At 43.5% G+C, this 15325-nt stretch overlaps 1 protein-coding gene across 2 annotated transcripts; it reads left to right on the forward strand.

Moving 5' to 3' along the window:
* Positions 1 to 4172: 4172 nt before the first annotated feature.
* Positions 4173 to 15116, forward strand: LOC135237701 (Krueppel-like factor 15). Of its 2 annotated transcripts, none has more exons than XM_064305071.1 (3): positions 4173 to 4364; positions 6474 to 7704; positions 13183 to 15116. In XM_064305071.1, exons 2-3 carry the CDS (start codon positions 6575 to 6577, stop codon positions 13349 to 13351), a joined length of 1299 nt encoding a protein of 432 aa, XP_064161141.1. In that variant the 5' UTR covers positions 4173 to 4364; positions 6474 to 6574; the 3' UTR covers positions 13352 to 15116. The 2 variants fall into 2 exon arrangements, with proteins under 2 accessions (XP_064161141.1, XP_064161140.1); XM_064305070.1 differs by having other exon boundaries at positions 4174 to 4364; positions 6291 to 7704.
* The last annotated feature ends 209 nt before the right edge of the window (positions 15117 to 15325 follow it).

A 15325-nucleotide genomic window follows, 5' to 3' on the forward strand; every position in this document is an offset into this window, starting at 1 on the left:
GAGTGGAAGAGAGAGTTTTGCTGGTTATGTCTAGTGTACAAGATCGTCCAGTACCTTGTATTTCTTTTTGTCTGAGAGTCGTTAACCCCTTCATGCAACCCCCCTAGTGGCCATGATTGTTCCGCATCATGAGATTGTTCAACTCAGACTTTCAACTTAGTACCTTCGTAATTATTTTACCCTTGTTAGGGACAACCACAGCTATGCCACAAGAGGGAGCTCAACAGATTTTGTTCCCTGTAGATTCAACAGCTGCATGAGGAAGGAGACTTTCCTGTACAGAGCTGCTATTCTGTGGAATAGGCTACCAAAAAGTGGTTAGCTCAGTGGCCAACTTCAAGTCAGCATTAAAGGTGGTGGAGAGGTGTAAATGTTATGAGATTAGATCATTATGTATCAGTGTCATTATTAATTTTTATTTTATTTTATTTATGTATTTTTAATGAATAATTGAGATTAATTTTCTTTAGAAGATATGTAAATAGTTAGTGTATTGAACCGGGGCTTTTAGGTTAGCAGCTATCCGGTCTTTGCTGGTCCAAGGCCTTTGGATTCTTTCCCAAACAGGTCTTCATTGCGTGAAGGCACCTGTTCTGTTTTGGATGTGCTAATTAGTTCATTGAAAAGAACCTGGATTACAGCACATGCCCCACACAAACAAGGAAGTAGGCCAAAGGGAAAGTGTCTAATCCTCTAAAGAGGATGAAGGCACACACAGGAACAACACAGCCATAGCCGTTTAAATCTGTGCATTACAGCAGGGGTCAAGAGATCAGTGTGTAACTCTTCCATGTTTACTGCACTGGCAAGCTTTGATTACAACTGCATTGATGCTATGAGGCAGTGAGCTCTTGCGCTGTCTTCGAGGGGAATGGTTTGCGCTCCAACTTGCATGTCCGGGAAGGTGCGGAGCAGGGATGCATTGTGGCATCACATGACTTGGGGGTGGGGGGGGGGGGGTTCAGTCATACTTAATTGGTGATTAAAGTTGCTTGTTGCAATTTTACGACATTCCCCCCGCTTTCGCCTGCACATATGGAAAATAAACGCATCCTGCTTGGGCCATATAGTGTACAGGTTCTATTTCCGTTTGGTCCACGAGGCGTGAGTGCAATGAGAAGTAAAATCCGCCGACACACCATCAATTACGCGGAGGTGCTTAATTGCTTGCTGGCTCCCGGAATAGCTGTGATCACGCCTTCAGCACCCAGGAGTGCAAGGAAGCCAGCCGCCCGCTCAAGTGCGTTTTAATAGGCTGGCAACTTCCTGTTTGAGCATGCCTCTCCGCATGGCTCTGGCCCCGGGTTTCCGGGCTTGGACTGAGTGAGGCCCCCTTCCGCCTTAGCTGCATGTTGTGATAACCCTTCCTGAATGGCCGCCTGACCAATCGCATTGACCTGTAGTAGCCCATTTAATCCGCCCTTTAGTCCAAACACAGCACTTCTAATTTGGTGCCTCTGAAAATCTTCCTGTCATGGCAGGTCTTGCTTTTCCAAACAATGTGTGTATATAATAACTCATGCACAAAATGGATCTAAAAAAAATTATATATAATTTTATTATAATTTTGAAAAAACTGAGACCTAGGCCAAACTTTAGGCTTGCCAAAATCACCTGTCTGGAACATAATTTAGAAGAAAGAGAGCGCTGGTGTTCTCAGTAAAAAAAAAGGGCCTGGTAGGCCAAGGAAGACCTCTACAGTTGATGAATTCTTAACATAATGAAAAGACACACTTCAGGAGGCAAGCATGGATGTGTCTGTGACTACTGTCCACAAAAGACTTCACAAATGGAGCTAAAGAGGCTAGACTGGAAGATACAAACTGCTAGTTATCTGCAAAAACGGGATGACCAGGTTACAGTTCGCTAAGAAGTACCTAAAAGAGTTTGGGAAAAGGGTCTTGTGGAGAGATGAGACCACAATCCACTTGTATCAGTGTAATAGCAAGAGACAAAAGGAACTACCCAAAATCCAAAGCATATAACATCATCTGTGAAACATGGTGGTGGGGGTGTTATGATTTTGGTGTTTAGGCTGCCATAGGTAGTGGCTCACTTGTCTTCATTGATGATGTAATTGCTGATGGCAGCAGCAGTAGGAATTCAAAATTGAAACATCTTACCTGCTCAAATTCAAGAATATGCCTCCTATATCATGGGACGATACTACATCCTACAGCAAGACAATGATCCCAAACACTGCTATAGCAACAAAGGAGTTTTTCAAAGTTAAACACTGGAAAATTCTTCACAAGTCAATAACCCAATCTGAATTCAACTCAATATGCGTTTCATATGATGAAGAGAAAACGTAAGGGAATTCGTCCCCAAAACTAGCAGGAGCTGAAAATGGCTGCAGTACAGGCCTGACAGGGCATCATCAAAGAAGATAATCAGCACTTTGTGATGTCTATGGGTCATAGACTTAAAGCAGCTGTTGCATTCAAAGGATATGCGACAAAGCAAGGTACAGAATATAACTAAAAATGACATTAGATGATTTATATATTCTATTCATTCTTGTGCTTATTTCTCAGATTACTTGGCACAAGCAACACAAAGGGTGTCAAATAATGTTATATTTTATGATTTTAATGTTTAAAATCTGGGTGTTATTTTTTGTATTACTGTGGTGCATGTAATGCACTTGGCAATATTAGGTTTCTCTTTTGTACTATTTTGGATTTATCATTTAAAAATTTTTTTTCTTTTGAAACATAATTTAAGCTCTCCATCCATGATCAAAATTTGAGGGCAATGTTATTTGACATGTGCCCAAAATGGGTACAGTTGACAGACAGATAAGAAGATTAAAGGCTCCCAGGTTTGATTTTATGGAATAAATCTGCTCTACTTTTATAATCAATTTTTTAAAAAGGGGTTCTCGGCTCTCTCTGCCTGACTGGAGGAGTGTGTGGGGCTGCATTTCAGCATGCATACAAGAGTTCTCAAAAATAATAAAAACAAGAATATAAATAAACAAACATTTTTTGTGCTGCACAAACTAGATGTTTTTCCACTCTGGCGCAGTGTCATTGCTGCTGCACAGAACGTCGTTGTTGTTGTCAATGTCATCTTTTCTACGAGAGAGAAACAAAAAGTGGCATTGACATGCACTCTCTCTCAAACAGATGCTGTGCTTCTCAAAAGGGAAAACTCTCAGCTGGCTCTCTATGTTTACTTGAAAACAAGCCCTGGAATCTTTGGAGGAAAAAATGAGCTGATATTTGGACACATTCAGTATATAAACACTGCATCAACCAAAGACACAAAGCAGTACTTTCTAATGGTGAAGTTCACGTATACTTTATCTAATTTAATATGATACAATACTCTTTTGTCCTACCTTCTCTTTCTTTACTTTGTGTGAATTTCTTAAATGGGGTTAGGGTTGGGGTGGGGGGCGTGAGTCTCCGTCTCCTGAATAACAGCTGCCGCTAAACTTGCGCTGGTTAAGTTACCTACCAGAACGGTCACTCTACAGGTGTACAAATGAACGACTGTGCTAGCGGACCACGGTGCATGGGGCGCTGTGCCTTTTCCTGCAATTAACTAGACCTCATTCGAAGTATAGCTAACCTCTTAAAATAAAATCCTTCATTTCTTAAAAGCTAGTTTTTTAAAAATATTTTGATTTACTCCATCGAAGATGATTCATGTGTATTTGAACGTGGTCAGTGGGAAATCAGAATGGGAATTGGTGTTATTTGTGTAGGTCTAAATATAGGCTGCTTTTGTAATGTTGTGCAGTCATTTGCGTTAATTTCTATTTTAATGTGATCTGAGAATCAGCCTTAAAATAATATCTAATTAAAGTAATGGACAAGAACAAACTGTAGGAAATGCAATGGCACGCTTTCCCCGCTGCAGAAAAAACAAAAGGCTACTTTAAAGAATTGTATGTGAACTGACAATTGTAATTTACATCATTCCGGTCATCTCCGGTCATATAGAAATTGAATGTCAGCATCAATACTTCCGACATGGACGCATTTGAAAATTGAAAAGGCAGATTAGTGTAACATGGAACGCTATGGCTGCTGTCCTTAAATTAACTATTCAGTTTTTCCAACTGACGACACACGCTGAGACCGGCCTCCAGGCGCCACTGGCCAATCAAGTTACACAGCGAGGACGAGCCTTCAGGAGACTACCCCTAATTTTACTCTTATAACGCGCACGCTAGCAGTCATGTGATAGTAATATAGTACAACTGTAGTACAGAGCAACGAGTCAGTCTGAGCGCCGTTTGGCATAGCAGCCCATCTCAAGGGCAAAGACTGCAGCTATATACATTATTCTTCTCAGTCTGGGGCAAATTAAATCTTTGGATTTTGAGGATTTTCGATTAAAAAAAACTAAAGGTAAGGCTGTACATCTTGAATAATTTTCAAACGTGCGTGCATTTCCAAAGGATCCTTCTAAATGGAGAGGGGCGTGCGCTTCCCTCTGTAGCATACGCTGCAGCATGCTGAGCGTTGGAGGAAAACATGTTTACGTTGTAGCCACGGAGTACTGTATCTGCGCTTATCCACGCATTTGTCCAAGGGCGTGTGGGCTGTAGTGGAAGTGCGTGTTCTAGCCTGCATACACGCCAACGCTGGACACTCGCTCTTTTAGAAAATAAGATGTGCAAAAACAAACAAACAAAAAACAGTGTCGTTAAAAGATGATAGATTATGGCATATTAAGACCAATGCTCAAAGATAAACGACAATTGTAAGTTGGTCAGCTATTTGCCGTTTGGACTGTGGAAAATAATGGATTTGAGCATGTATTAGTAATCGGTCAATATGGTGTAACGAGTGCTGCAGAAATGGAAAACGCGTGTACATAGCTTCTTTCTTTCGTGGCATAAACTAGTAGCGTATGCTGAACATCTCTATGTTCATCATACTGTCAACTTTTACGTTATTCAGTTCCTGCTGAATTCCAAGTCCCATTGAATGATTCAAACTCGCTACAATTTATTTAGCAACACGGCATATATTATAATCCACATAGGCGGTAATCTATATTTTATCGCACTGTAGCAAATTAACGATGTTAAATCGTGTAAGTATTCATACTCTGGTATCTCTTGTATGCATAACTTGCGCTAAGGGTATTAATTACAAATCATTATTTTGGCATAATCTGTTGTGCGGGAAAGTGATTTATGTGTTATTAAAGGCCTGCGGTGCTCTTGCCTGCCGCACGCGGTGTGTTATGTTCATTATGATGACAGTTTCACAGGCGGGTTACTATCGGTCATTTTTGGCGGTGGGGCCAGAGAAGGGGGCGCGCTGCACCGTGAACTGTCACACAATCACGACCATTCACTACACTGAAAAACGATTAGTTAAATGTTATTTCTGTAATTGTGTTGGGAAGAACTTTTTTTAACTGCAGCAAATAATTATCAGAGTGTGGAAAATACTCATCTGGGGATTGTACTGTATCTTAAATGTTTTTTGAGAGACGATACTCGGGCTATTCAAGCTGTAACATCTTGGCCACTATTTTTCCGAGAAATAGTTTGTGGATATGGATTCAAAAATGAACAATTAAGGACATCACTGCTTTTGAATAATTATAATTTTCATTAAATGTTCTACTACTTGTGATAATGGTTTTTCGCATGTAAATAATATAACAATAAATGTTGTTGAAACATGGTTGGTAATTGACTGTGAGGACTTTTTGAAACGTAAGTAGAGGTAAACGGTCATGGCGTTAAGCCTTGCTTTCAAAGCAGCCTTATGTGAACTTGGAATTGAAACTCAACATTCCATTCTTTTCAAATGCATTAGCTAGGAGTGAAATTTGAAAATAATCGTGGAAAGACTCTAGCCTACTTATTATTTTTAGCAGTTTATATTTCATCGCTGCCAAAAAATAAATGAACAACAGCTAGGTTTCCCCCGGATTGCTGTACAGTTTACTACACTCTCCATGACCTGTTGGTAGAGGAAAATTAATCTCATCACAATGGTGAAATTTCATCATTTATATAACTCATGTAAGCTGTGTTAAGAACGCATGATTCATTTTCTGTAGGGTTGCCTGTGCATGCCAAGCCACATATGTGTTGCATATTATCATAGCTGGTTTTGAACAAATCATTTAAATATTAGAATATAAAATATTTATATTTGATCTGATTCTGATTCTGCAATGATTAAATAGAAATTTATTACGAAATTGTGTCATGGGTAATATCAGCCTTTGCAGTTAATGAAGTCTCTTAACACTCTCCCCCCCCCCCTCTCTCTCACTCCCTGCCTCTCTCTCTGTCTCTCTGTCTGTAGGTACTGCCTAGGATACAGTATATTTTTAAATACAGCAAACATTTGCTGTGAGATGTGTCTGTCTTTGCTGGGCTCCTGTACTCATTTTCTTTTGGAAGTGGTGGTTTTTGGAAACTTGTATTTCTTTTTGCCAAGGGGTGTTCCTGTTGGTTACCCTGGATTTTGATTCTTCCTCTTTCCCAGGAAGTGCAAAGACAGAGGTGCAGGCATCTCAACAAACCAGCTGACACATTTGGCGCAAAGATTTGGGGAAAAGAGGAGACTTTTCATTGGCTGGGCCAGGAATGGTGGATCACTTGCTAGCGAACGAGGAGACCTTCCTGCTGTATGGTGGCTCCCCACCGGCCTATCACCTGTCGGACATGGTGACCGACACGGGGAGCTATCAGGTGCTGCCCTCCCCATTCTCGGAGGATGACGTGAGCGACTCGTCCAGCCTGCGGTCCTGCTCCAGCCCGGACTCCCAGGTGCTGAGCTCCAGCTATGGCAGCAGCTCCAGCATCGAGAGCCAGGACAGCATCCTGGACTTCCTGCTGTCCCAGACCTCGCTGGGCAGCGCCGGGGGGACCACCCCTCTCCCCAGCTTCCTGTGGGAGTCCAGGCGGGGCTCCCAGGCCCTGCCGGTGAAGGAGGAGAGCTTCGACTTCCCTGTCTTCCCAGCCGACCTGGAGGACCCCTGCGGGCCCTTCCAACCCACCCTGGAGGAGATCGAGGAGTTCCTGGAGGAGAACATGGAGGTGGTCGCTATGAAGCAGGAGCCTTGCGAGGGGGCGGGGCCAGCGGTAGGTTGCCGGGTGTTGGAGGCCGCGCCTCAGGCCCCACTCGCCGCCGGTGTCAGTGTCGTCTCCGGCACTGAGACCAAAAGCACGTCGTCCAAGCTGGGCCTCAGCTGCGGAGCCGACGGGGTTAAAAAGGAAGCCCTCGGCAAGCCGGCTTCCACGGACGGGGGCGGGATGCCGGTCATCCTACAGATTCAGCCCGTCCAAATCAAACAGGAGCAGAGTTCCTGCTCGGGCCCCGCGGCCCCCCCGGCGCCCTCGTCCCAGCCCGCCTCCGACATCAAAATCACCCAGCTGCTGGTCAACATCCAGGGACAGACCTTCGCCCTGGTGCCGCAGCTCCTGCCGTCCGCCAGCGTCAACATGTCGTCCAAGTTTGTCCGCATCGCGCCGGTCCCCATCGCCGCCAAGCCGGCGGGGCTGGGGGAGGGCGGGGCCGGGGGCCAGGCGGCGGGCCTCCTGGTCGGAGGGCAGAAGTTCCAGAAGAATCCGGTCGCAGACCTGATCAAAATGCACAAATGCACTTTCCCCGGCTGCACGAAGATGTACACCAAGAGCAGCCACCTGAAGGCCCACCTGAGGCGACACACGGGAGAGAAGCCCTTCGCCTGCACCTGGCCCGGCTGTGGATGGAGGTGAGTGCGCGAGTGTGAGAGCGAGTGTGCGCAGCTGTGACTGCGCAGTTGAGAGTGAGTACTCGAGCAGGTGAGTCTGAATGTGCCGAAATGGTATGGCAGCCAGAAAGTACGTCAACAGAACCTGAATAATAGAGTCTTACGGTTTGTAGTCCTAAAACCCGGAAGGAAGTTTGCATTTTTGAGCCATGGGTTCTCTCATCAGATTTCCAATGTATTTTTCCCATAGGGATTTCGTTTTTTGCCGAAAATAAGGTCTGTGGTGAACGTAGGCCTAAGGGAGCTTCACGTTTTGTTGTATGGGATACATTACACCCATTAATATCACCACCGTGGATTTAGAAGCTGTTATGTGCTTTTAAAAAGTAAGCTGCTAACAAGTTGCTATATTGAAACTACAACAAAAGTCGCTTTCTGGCAACCATCACTGTAGTTTCAATACTAGTCCACCTGCACGCGACAACCGTTGTAGTTTCATTATAGCAACTTGTTAGCAACCTACTTTTTTAAAGCACATAACACTTCCAAAATTCACGGTTGAGATATTAATGGATGTAATTTATCTTGTAGAACAAAACGTGAAACCGTATTTGGCATAATGTTAACCACAGACCTTATTTTCGGCGGAAAATGAAATCCCTGTGGGAAATAAGCATTGGAAATCTGATGAGGGAACCCATGGCAGAAGAAACAACCAGGTTGGCCTACAAAAAGATGTCATCACTATAATACTCCCTAGTATATCCCCGATATCGTATATCCCCATCATATCGATGTCTTGTATCCGGGGTTTAATTGTCCTGTCTATATGCACTGAATATCTGAATTGGCATTTGCTCATACAGTACTGTTATTTAGTGTCTAGATTAGTTAGGCTAGATTAGTTTTTATTATTTTTTATAGGCTCTTGTGCCTATAAAAAATTATTACCACAATGATAACATATTTTAGTCTACCTCCAACGCAAGATGTGCTTTTATACACCAATACATTATTGGCAATAACACAGTATTAAACAATATTAACACAGATCTTGCCGGTGTGAATTGCTGGAGATGTTAAGATCACCTATTGCCGTGCTAAGGGCTATAATTCTGCAGTAACAGTTGGTTGAGGTTAGCATGAGGACAGCTAATTCTATTTGGGCCTTGGGCCCAGTTATCGGAGTGCTCCTGCTCGTAACCTGCTTAGCTTGGCTCCCTTTTTTCTGAGTCGGGAGCGTCAGCAGAACCTTGGGCAGCGTGGTCCACAGCGACTGCAGCCCTGTGGGATATTTGACGTCAGCGACAGACTGGCTTTTTAACGTCTTGTTTTTTTATCCTGTTTAAACTTTTATTTTTTCCATCGCTTATCCGGAGAGATTAGATACGGTGCTTTGATGTGAGGGCAGACTTTGCCTCCTCAAATATGCTGTCTATCAGTTTGATGGACTGTGTTGCCAAACACGCACGCGTGTTCAGACAGAGAGGGAAAAAAGAACATAAAACGGAGAAATATATTGGCCTGATGGGAAATGTCCCGACTTTCCCTTTTTGTAAGAGCGATGAGTGACAGAAATGACATCTCTCCAACAAGGCTCATCATGCAGCCAGGAGACACTGAAGAGCTGCCTCTAAAGGCTGTGATTAGTGCTAGGATTTGACAACTTCCTAACCCCCGACCTGGACAAATCCTGGATCAGCTTACTTAGAACTAATCCTGAAACCAATGCTTATGTGAAAGGACCTGAAAACCGATCCAGGGTCAGAATGTGGGGGCATGTTGAGTGGGTGGACCTGGCTGACTCTCTGTGAGTCCTAAAGCAGCTGCCAATCAGGGCCTGTGGAAGTGCTCTTACAGCCGCCTTTTTTACGGCCTGGAACACCTAAGGCCTTCCTTTGCCACAGGCACTAATGGAAATTCATAATCCCTTCGGCCCTACTCCTCACATCAAAAGCTGCTGATTGGCATTGGAGCCCGTCTCTGGTCTGAATTCAATCAGCATATGTCCTCAGCTTTGACTCATAATTAAATGCATGTGTAAATGTCTTTATTTCTGTAGGTTAGCTGTGTGAAATGTACAGTATTTATGTGAACTGTAGATAGGGTTTGTCCACTGTAAAGATAATGCCATCATTGGATGTTGGCAGGGAGCTGGATGTGCTTTGGGGTCTGGCCAAAGAATTCCCCTACAGCTGTGTCTTCGCACAGCCCCCACTGTGTCACTGGGTCCAGGCTCACACGCACCGCAGAGTTTTGCTAAAATATGTGCGCTGACTACACGCAGGGCTCAGTTGCTCTCCTCTCCCAGAGATACGGCAATCTTTTGTATAGACTCATCCATTGTTCCATAGCTGGTGGAGCTGGTTATACTGACACGTTGAACTATAAGAGTGTTTATTTGCGGAATGGTGCTCTCTCTGCACTGTGTGGCGCACATAATATCTTTTGAACAGGGCTATAATTGCAGCTTAAGTGTGACTTTTCTTGGCGTGTAGCTTTCTGCTGGGAGGTTGCAAACAATGAAGAGTCGGCGTGTCATGGCATCTCCTACTGTGACATGTGAGCTGGGCCAGCGGAGGTCTGGCACATCTGAGTGCGTGTTCCTCATTCTAGTCACAGTGTGTGTGTGTGTGTGTGTGTGTGAGAGAGAGAGAGAGGGAGAGAGAGCACTAATCTGTGGATGAGTGATGTACTGTGCGATTCCAGGTCCCGAAAGTTCAACTGGCTAATTTCCTGAGCACTCAAGTTCAAATGCAGACGAGAACGCGTCGAGTTCAAGACTGTGACCTTTGCCTCTCAGTGCTGAGGGGAGGTCGCCCCTGTGGGAGTAGCAGATTTTTGTGAATGGGCCCATGCATTGCTGCAACCCCTTTGACCCCACAAGGGCGCTGGTTCCTCTTGTGCTCTACTGTACGTCTGCAGCCTTGAGGAGGCCTTCCTAAGTCTCTCACGCTAATACGCAAACCTTGAGCTTTAGAATGAGCCCTGTTATTGTTTGGGCTCATTGTCCGTGAGCGAGCATGGCTTGTTACAAAGCGATCAGTCAGCCTTGTTACGCAACCTTGCCCCAATAAGTGGGGGAGGAACGCTGTTTCACATGCATAAAATGACATTTGTATCTGACAGTAACGTAGAACATCATACCATACAGCATATTTTCACCAGATGATGTGCGTGTTTAAATTACTATTGTAATGCGATTGCTTCTTAAAACTCTAGTGTCTATGTCAATGAAAACTTCAACCTTTAGTTGTCCAGGGTATTTATTTATTTATTATTTTTTTACTGACAGTGACTTTCACTCAATGTGAGAGAAGGAGAGCAAGAAAGAGAGAGAGAGAGAGAGAGAGAGACAGAGAGAGAGAGTGAGAGTGAGAGAGAGTGACTGCTGAGAGAGGACACTGGGCCTAAGTGAGTTTTGCACACAATTACACTGGAGGAAAGGGCCCTGCAGAAGTAACAAAGGCTGCCTCCTGAATAGTTACCATGACCTCTCCTGTGGAACGTTTGGCCCGCCGGTCCGTTTGAAAAGAAAATGGGACAGAGTTATAAGTTTCCTTGCTGAAAAATTAGATTTCCATCCTGGGCTGGAAATTTGAAACAAACGCACAAAAAAAGCAATATATTATTCATTTGACTTTCGTGGGGGGGAAAAAATGGCTGGAATGAGGTCAGCGGGCACGCTGCTTTTAACGTGGTCTGAAGAGAATGAATCGGTGACTGTTTTGGTAAGCGGCATTCTCACGTGAGGAGAATACTGAACAGGAAGAGGCCGAAGCAGGAAAGGTGATACAGCTGGATGTAGCCAAATAATGCCTGTACAAGTCCAGCTTACTGGAATTGGGTTTCGAAGTATAACTTTTTTTTAACGCTTACTCTAGCTATAATGCTGTGTTTGTAAATGTAAAAAAAGAAAGAAAAACAATAGCTGCTTGTTGTTCCAGAAAATCTTTTTTTTGTAGATAAATGTGAATGTAGCTCGAGTATGCTCTTAAGAAGTTGGGCAGTTTCGTCAATGCCAGTTGGACGTAATGGAGCATGCTTAGTGTATGATGTAGACACATGTGCATGCGAGAGCAGGGTGGATCTCTTTACAGTCACACCAGGTTTTAAGGAGCTTTTCTCACCATCTCGTGGCGGCGGGCCATCATAACAACATCTGCGATCAGTGAACGTTTGAGGCCAAAAAATCTTGCCACGAACGCCCTGTGTTTGTTTACACGCTAGCCGTGTCGTTTTTCATCATTTTTACGTGTATCGCTTTCAAAGCACGCAACACTTTCTACGTGATAGCACGCTCGGTGCGTTTTTTTTTTAACGTTTGGGCCCGGGAGTGGAGGACCAAGCGATGTGGCACCATTCCTTCATGGTGGGACGGGGGCTTAATTTTCACTACTTTTCACTGCATTACTTTTCACTACTGCCGGTTAACGGGCAGGTGTGCCGCCGAGGGGGCCCGGCGTGGCTGGCGCTCCGGGCGCAGGGGGACGACATGGGTGAGGAGCCCTGCTGATGGAAGTTCAGCCAGCGTGTCACACAGGCGGTCGGCCGAAATCGATCTCGCTCCGGGGGGGCAAACGGAACAAGCAATTTTCCTGCGAGCTTTCGGAGCCTTGACCGCCTGCTGTCATTTGGGGGGGGGGGGGGGAGACCATCCTGATTAAAGCACGTCGGGCTGCGGTGAATATCCCAGGAGCCACATCAACGTGTGGGATGGGGTTTATTTTTCACCCCCGCAGTTATTTTTACTTTTTTGACTCGGTTAAAGAGACCCCTAAGGCAGCGAGTTGTGTCTATCCTGCTGTAGATACCGGGGGGTAGCGGCAGGAAGGCAGAGGCGACTTTTTTTGGTTTCTGAGTGACGGAAGAAAGAGGGCAGTACCCGTCTTGGCTTTGCTGGTTGTTTTCTGTTTTGTATGCGGATCAGATGTGTGTGTGGCTCTCTGTTTTAACCAGACGAGTGTGAATAATTTCCAGCGGTGCCATGGTTGTCACAGGTGGTACTAATTAAAGAAATAAATTCTGAACACTACTTATGCACTCCCTGAAATTGATTTAATTCAGGTGCACATGGGGCAGTAGTAGGTCAAAACATCCAAAGGGCATGCAAATGTATTACTGTGTGTGTGTGTGTGTGTGTGCATGTCTGTGTGTACAGGAGTTGAAATGTTTTATTATGTGATATATCCTATTTATCACAACAAATCCCTCAATGTGTGCCTAGATCTTTTGAAGTGAAAATTGAATCTCTGTGCAGGAAACACTGAACACCTTTGGCTGACCTGTCTGACAGTGTTACGATACTATTTTATGTGTGCTGCATGTGACATGACAGTACATGCTCATTGAGGACCATTCTACAACGCGAGTGTTGCCTGCTTTAGCTTGCCCAGTTAAAACTCTATTTGATATAAATTGTGGCAGAATCTATTGGTTGTCTCTGGTTGTCAGGTTTTTGCAGTGTACCAATCAGCACTGTGTGTGTGTCTGTCCCAGGTTCTCGCGGTCGGATGAACTGTCCCGGCACAGGCGCTCTCACTCGGGGGTAAAGCCGTACCAGTGTCCTGTTTGTGAGAAGAAGTTCGCCCGCAGCGATCACCTGTCCAAACACATCAAAGTCCATCGCTTTCCAAGAAGCAACCGGACAGTACGCACAACAAATTGACCCTCAGATAACACCGCAGTGGACTAATGCCAAGGGAAGAGAGAGTCTCTGTGTGTGTGTGTGTGTGTGTGCGCATGCGCGTGTGAGTGTTTGTGTGTCTGTGTGTGTGCGTGCGTGTTTGTGTGTGTGTGTCCATGCGTATGAGCACACGTGCGTGTACGTACAAAATACAAATGAAAGGCTTGTTTATGGTACTGTGATAATTTATTGTTTAAAAATGAATAGATAAACACAAAACTAAAAAGAACACTGTTACTCAATATTATTTTGTATGAATGTTTTTTGCAGATTGTATTTTTTCTGTTTTATGCAAATTTTTAAAATGAAAACATCAAGCTATTTTATTCTAAATACAGTTTTTACAATTTCTTAGGAGTTTTATTTTTCGTGGACGTACCGACCTTTCTTGTTTTTATGATCAGCGACTAATGGGTTGAGGCTCCTTGCGTTGTTAAATGATAACAGCTAAGGAAGGTGAAACCTTTGTTCTTTTGTTTTCAACTAAATATTTAACGGTACTCTCTCTCTGCTTCCCCCTGTTATCTGAAACATGGCAATTGGCACTACTGACACTTACGCAATTTTTCACAATAAGCTATAGGGGAAATTTTGGCGAATGTTCCTTAGCATTTATTGTTAATGAAATACAAACGATGAGCCTTGATTCTTATCGAGGGGTTAAAGGCGGGTGGGTTGTCATACAATCAATTTGAAAAGTGAAACGACAAAAAGAAATGCGCACATGGATGATTGTATATCTGTATGTAAACTGACTAGCCTTCTGATCAGTATTGATACATCATCTTTTTATTGTTTGTATTATGTTTTTGTCATTTTTGAAAAACCAATTTTATTTTCTTACTATTTTTGACTTTCCTTTAATGTTAGTAGATCTTGGAAGGCCATTCTTTTGGAAAAACAAACCCTGTTTGGCCTTAACAGCATTCTTAGAGGGGGGGCCAATGTTACATTTTGGCATGTTTAGGAAAGAGAAAGTATGTGTTGGGTAAATGCTGTCATATAACATTGTTATAAGGAAAGTTAAAACATATGATCGCAGTCCTCTAATACTCTCTAAGATCCATGAATATTTAGTTCGTACAGCTCTGGAGCTGAATGTCCCATTTTTCAATATTTTTTTCTTACAAAAACTGCCTCAAGTGATCAAAACTTGTTACTGGAACACCCATCAGCCTTGTATACACATGGGAATATTAGGTGCACTAGTTGGCTGGAACTGGAAACGTTTGGTGCTAAATTCTTGGACAACCCAACAGCAACCTCACGACCTGCTGGGAAATGTAGCCAAGGTCATTGTTGAGTGACGGACATGTTTGTAGTCCAGTGCTTTCCTGTATTCCATTGAACAGAGCAGCAGCTTTGTATGTTATAAATGTACTATGGCAGACATGTGGGTCTGTCATACTGTGTATAGGCCTATAAGTCCATGTGTGTTCTCAGAAAGATGCTGAGGGACAGTATACTGTACAGTGATGCATTCCTTCCATTCAATTTTGAATTATTTTAATGCTTGTAATAACAGGTGTTTATCACATCCTATGAATGTATGTAAATAAGCAGAAATGTACATAACTGCATCTATATGAAAGATTATTATAAATAACATCTTAAGTCTGTGATTTGTGGAAATTTTTAGTGTAAGTTGCAAACCTGTACATAACATAACAATTCAGTACATATAAATATATTATATTTTTTCTTTGTTCTACATAAGACACATTTACAAATAAAAACAAAAAACATACATTTCTGGTGATTTTTTCCCCTCATTTTTCTTGTGCTAACATGGACAGGCTATTCCAGAAATGGAATTTGTATTTAAATGAAATGTGGTCTTGATCTTGAGTTCAAACTTCTCTCTTAAACTGCCTTATTTGTTCCTGTAGTGTTGCGTGAGGAGAATAATAATTTTGCTTGGAGACCTAGTTATTTTTCTCATACGGGCATGTGCGG

Source organism: Anguilla rostrata, chromosome 13, assembly GCF_018555375.3.
Source record: "Anguilla rostrata isolate EN2019 chromosome 13, ASM1855537v3, whole genome shotgun sequence".
NCBI lineage: Eukaryota > Metazoa > Chordata > Actinopteri > Anguilliformes > Anguillidae > Anguilla > Anguilla rostrata.

Bases quoted from the DNA above. Each gene is read 5' to 3' on its own strand.
- LOC135237701 (XM_064305071.1), top strand. From the start codon at position 6,575: ATGGTGGATCACTTGCTAGCGAACGAGGAGACCTTCCTGCTGTATGGT. The intron at 7,705-13,182 runs GTGAGTGCGCGA...TGTCTGTCCCAG, and splicing joins TGGCCCGGCTGTGGATGGAG to GTTCTCGCGGTCGGATGAAC.